Genomic DNA, 5,168 nt, shown 5'->3' on the forward strand with positions numbered 1-5,168 from the left:
TTTTTCTATGCATGGCCGGCCAAAGTGGAGAAGGAGAGAGAGAAAAATAAATCATACCCCTTGTACTTTAGTCCACTCTCTTAAGTTACCTTTGCATCAGGTAAAAATCACACTGACTGTAAAGGGTACTTAGCTGACAGGAAATTCTTGTTTCTGACAGTTCTCTTATTTTTTTCTACTACTTATTTACAGTTCAACTTTTAAATCCTCGTCTGCTTTGATATCACGTTAAATTCTTACTCGCGTAATATCTTAAACTGTTTCAAGTCTTGAAATTAATTCTAGACTGAATAAATTATAAATTTAACTTTTTTGCATTATATCCCGGGAATGACATTATTTCTGACGGTGTCAACTCCTTAGCTCACATTGTACCCTTCTACTATAGGTATCTATCTTGTGACTTTAACCTAGCTGTCTGGCAATTAAGGATTTTCTCTTCTTTAAAAATGCAGTGCGTTTTTTTTACGCTGCTAACATCATGCTGTGTTTGGAGATTCTTGAAATTAAGATTCTCAAACTATACTTGTACTGAAAATTATTCCGCCTTAAAGAATGGCAAGAATTTATCGATCGAATTTACTTGATCGAAAACATGAACTTAACATGAAATCTGCTACAGAATTTAGGAATACATATATTGATTCCATAAATCCTTCAGTCACATAATAATTTCTAGGAAAATCCTTGGCTTAAATAAATAAATTGTATTATTTAAAGTCTGGAATTTTCTCAGTCATTACAACTAATGTGCAGCAAAATTGCTGGTGCAACATATAGTGTATGAGTTCCAAGCATTTGTGGTTGCTATTATGTTATGAGAGAATATTTGGTAATGTATTCATTTTTTATCTACCTACCCAGTTCGTCTTTTTTAGGGACTCATAATCTTTGGAAAGTCATGACAAAAGACTAAAACGCCAACTTCCTATTTAAAAGACATTCATTACACTAATTAATAATGACTTCTCTAATTCTAGTTACACTCTTGGTCGACTCAAAAGTGGAGCGTAAAGCTATTATTTAAAGTTCCTAATTGGTATGATTTCTGAAATGTGAAAGAAACATTTGTAACTAGCTCCGGAGCTTATTTTTCTTCTTTTCTTTTGAGCAAAAGGAAATGTTTAAGGTCCAATACTTTATCTATCACGCATTCTTAGCTCTTGTCACGCCATTTGTATGCGGAGTTCTTCACTACCATCTCGGAAGTTTGGCCTTACTTGACTTGCTATTGTAAAGCGAAAAACTGTAAACAATAATCTCCCGAAAGAACTGACAATTGGGCTGTTTCTGTTGGCCAGCCAGACAACTGTTAGCTGGAGATTCTTGTACTAAATTCCCAAGTAAACTGGCTTTCTCTCAAGGTGTCTTTCAATGGAGATTGTTGAGGTTGAAGATAGCAACCTAGGATATAAGATTAAAAGCCGACGAAATTCCATTTGTTGTCTGATCATGTGAGACTGAAGAATCTGGTCTATGATCAAGAACACAACGAGTTTGATATTGAGATATTCACATTGAATTTGGAAAGTCAGAATTCCATGGTTTGGCTTTGTTTTTTCAGCAAAACAAAGATTTAACCTTCATAACTAATGTTTGTACTTGGATGATGCATATTTTATATTCTCAAATTAATCTTTCTACAAGAAAAACAAAAATCAATGAAAAATCTTTGAGCTAGATGCGACATGGTCGGCCGCTCGTGGGGAAATTGGATGCACCCTCGTAGTTTTGGGCCTCTAGTCTCCTTATGCCCACCAGGCACCACAACACTCGCTTATCATCAGTTTCACCACAAGCCCTTGTTTCCAAGTAAATTCATGGTTCTAAAACGTCGTAAGTTTCAACTTTAGCGGGGAACCGGTGCTTTCACGATGCCTGCATTTTCCATGTTCTCATGACACAGTCACATAGACATGAGAAAGATTTGTCCTCCAAATATCCACGTGCAAGAGCTTTTAAACTTGTGAAAGAATTCAAGTGTACACCTCATCTTTGAGACTAGTTTTAGTGTTTGGTATTTACTGGTAAACAGAGTTGAGTATAAACTCATCTTTGCTCTGCAACTCAACTTCATTCTTTTTTATTTATTTATTTATTTTTTTGCTGGTTAACTATGTCAACTTCAATTGTTACTACTTTCATCAGTTCCAATCTTCATCGACTTCATTACTGTAATGCAAAGGGTTGTGGAGTAGGAAAAGATGCTCCTCTTGAAACATCAAGTATCTCGTATTTACTGAACTAAACAAATCAAATTAAAATGAATCTTATGCTTTGACAATCTATGGAACTCAAAAACTGTAGGAAGATTCTGTGGAACAATATGTACAGAAAAATGTGGTTCGTTACACAAGATGTATAGTGAAAAAACATGCACGTCTAATAAGGACGTAGCTTCTACCTGCCATCTATCACTGTGACTGTGACTTGGTTCACAGTGCACGATTGATCTTCCTGCTTGCTCGACCATGAATTGGTGTCAACTGGAGTCCTGCAGAGGCTAAAACCGGGGTTTTTAGGCTGAGGCATTGTTGCAGTCTCGCTACCCAGCGTCAAAACCACAGAGCACATATTAGGTCTATCTTCTGCACGCTCTTGGACGCATAAGAGGCCGACTTGTATGCACCTTAACACCTCAGAGGCAGAGTATGACTCACCAATTGATGAATCTACGAGTTCCAACGCCTTTCCTTCCTTCCATAGATTCCAGGCCTGCAACAATTTTGACATGAAATTGATGTAAAAAAAATGAGCCATAAAAAAAGAAGATTACAATGCACAAGTTATTCTATTAACTCACATGTCCTAGAAGGTTTAGTTCACTGTTTGCATGATAAAATCCCCTGTTCTTTTTACCACTAACGATCTCCAGCACCAGAACACCGAAACTAAAGGCGTCAGATTTCACCGAGAAGAGCCCATCCATTGCATATTCAGGAGACATATATCCACTGCACATCAATTAAAAATATGGAGTGAAGATTTGTTGGGTTATTGGAGTTAGAAATGTAGATTGTATTAAGGTAAGAGCTTATTTTGATACTCACTATGTTCCCACTACTCTTATTGTGTTTGCTTGAGTCTGATCCCTACTAAACATTCTTGCCATTCCAAAGTCTGATATCTTTGGGGTCATTTCTCTATCAAGCAGGATGTTGCTTGCCTTGAGGTCCCTATGAATAATTCTAAATCGCGAATCTTGGTGAAGGTAAAGAAGCCCACGAGCAATTCCACAAATAATATTGAAGCGCTTTTGCCAATCAAGCAAAGAGCTTTTCGCCTTATCTGCATTTATGTTTTTAGTATAATCATAAATCTCAAGCATTCAATATGTAAAGAAATACAACTCTACTAAAAGATCAAGTCAAAGGACTTACTGAATAAAATAGAATCCAAGCTTCTATTTTCCATGTATTCGTATATCAGCATCTTGTCGTCCATCTCAATGCAGAAGCCAAGTAAACGGACCAGATTAATGTGTTGAAGCTTAGCAATCAATCTGACCTCGTTTTTGAATTCTTCAATCCCTTGGGCGGAGTTCTTTGCGAGCCTCTTCACAGCAATTTCTTGCCCTTCTACTAACATACCCTGGTTTGACAAAACATTGATTATGTCAGTCACCTTTGCCTTTTTCAGCATCTCCATCAAACTAATATGTCAATGTCAAATTTTGACATATAAGTGAAAAAACAGCTCTCCAATCCAATGCTATTTTTATGTTAAATTTGGTAATACTTAACATGGTGGCAAATTTACCTTAAAAGTTAGCAGATGTTAAATTTAGTATTTGATTGTTTATCAGTTGATACATTAGCTTTTTCATTTAATCATCAACATTCTTCTTCCAAAATTACTTTAATATTAAAAGTTTATTTTTACAAGTTTTAAAGCTTAAGGATTATGAGAAAAACTAGATATGAGATTTGGAATAGCATTATCCATTGGAGCACATCAAATATGCTATTTTCACACAAAGGATTGACAAAGATAGCATTAATATTAGCACTTGCATTGGAGATCGATTATCTAAGGTTGCAACTATGATTTATTGGCAATTGTCAAGAACATGGTTTACCTTATAAACACTGCCGAAACCACCTTGTCCCAGTTTGTTTTCATCAGAAAAGTTATTCGTAGCCATTGCCATTGTACGATAATCGAACAATGGCAAATCTAGCTCATCCTTATCCCTTTCACCCGAGTAGCCCTCTCTCTTTGAATTGACCATTTCATTCAACAGTAAATCCTGGCTCTTTTCACGTGGACCTATATTAGAATCAGCAAATTAATGAATTAAGTAACCAAAAAAAAAAAAATTGTTATACGACTCCAATTTTCATGCATTTGTGAAATTGTTGAGAGTTTATTGGTACCTCTAGTCTCTGTATTTTCTTTAGCCTTCCTCCTCCACACGACAAATAGTACTGATAATAGAACGCAGATACCAACAGCAACTGCCACGATAATGATTATTTTCTTTGGCGTCCAATCATTTTCTGAAGTAACAGTTTGGTGAGGTTAATATTTTCTTGTGAACAATAAAGGTATACAGTACATCAGCTTGATAGAAGACACAAGAAGATGAGGAAATTTCTAACGGTTGGAATCGTTATTTTTTCATTATCGGTGGAAACTGTTATTTCAGTGGATTAAATTTCTGAATGGTTAGATTTATGATTGAACAGTTTTATGTCATATGTTTGCAAATTTTTATGTGCACACTCAAACAATTGAAAATAATGTAATATCTAAAACAACACTATTCTTACCGACACTGAGGGGGAAAAAAAAAATAGTTCTTATTGTAGAAGTACTGTCTAATTAATCATAACTTTTTTCATAAATAAAAGTGAGAATTTTTTCTCTTAAATTATCTCGCATTAATTCATGTACTTCTTCCGTGAAAAGTTGTCAAATAAATACGAAAGAAAAAGTTAAGAGAGTTTCTCCGATAGTCTACTCTATTAATAGTCTCCGTCTTTTAATCTTGAGATTAATCTAAATAACATCAAATTAAAAAAATATGTAAAAGAGTCAAATTTTAATACAAATTTAAAGAATTATCGGTAGTCTATTTTTTTTTTATTGAGAGGTGATGAAGAACTTATTATCCTCGCTTATAAAAAACAAAAACAAAAAAAACAAATAACAGAGGAGGAAAGAGT

The 5,168-nt window shown here is 34.8% G+C and overlaps 1 protein-coding gene across 1 annotated transcript in view; it reads right to left on the bottom strand.

The window, feature by feature from the left end:
* Window positions 1–2,146: 2,146 nt before the first annotated feature.
* Window positions 2,147–5,168, bottom strand: part of LOC21388370 (receptor-like serine/threonine-protein kinase SD1-8) — a 7,207-nt gene continuing 4,185 nt past the window's right edge. Inside the window, exons 2-7 of the mRNA XM_010108411.2 lie at window positions 4,377–4,499; window positions 4,079–4,269; window positions 3,381–3,591; window positions 3,051–3,288; window positions 2,804–2,954; window positions 2,147–2,715 (exon numbers count right to left, since the gene is read on the bottom strand). Coding sequence (XP_010106713.1) covers window positions 2,401–2,715; window positions 2,804–2,954; window positions 3,051–3,288; window positions 3,381–3,591; window positions 4,079–4,269; window positions 4,377–4,499 — 1,229 coding nt within the window. The 3' untranslated portion in view covers window positions 2,147–2,400. The remainder of the gene's footprint in view (window positions 2,716–2,803; window positions 2,955–3,050; window positions 3,289–3,380; window positions 3,592–4,078; window positions 4,270–4,376; window positions 4,500–5,168) is intronic.

The sequence above is a fragment of the Morus notabilis genome, unplaced genomic scaffold (assembly GCF_000414095.1).
Source record: "Morus notabilis unplaced genomic scaffold, ASM41409v2 Scaffold2735, whole genome shotgun sequence".
In the NCBI taxonomy this organism is placed as follows: Eukaryota; Viridiplantae; Streptophyta; class Magnoliopsida; order Rosales; family Moraceae; genus Morus; species Morus notabilis.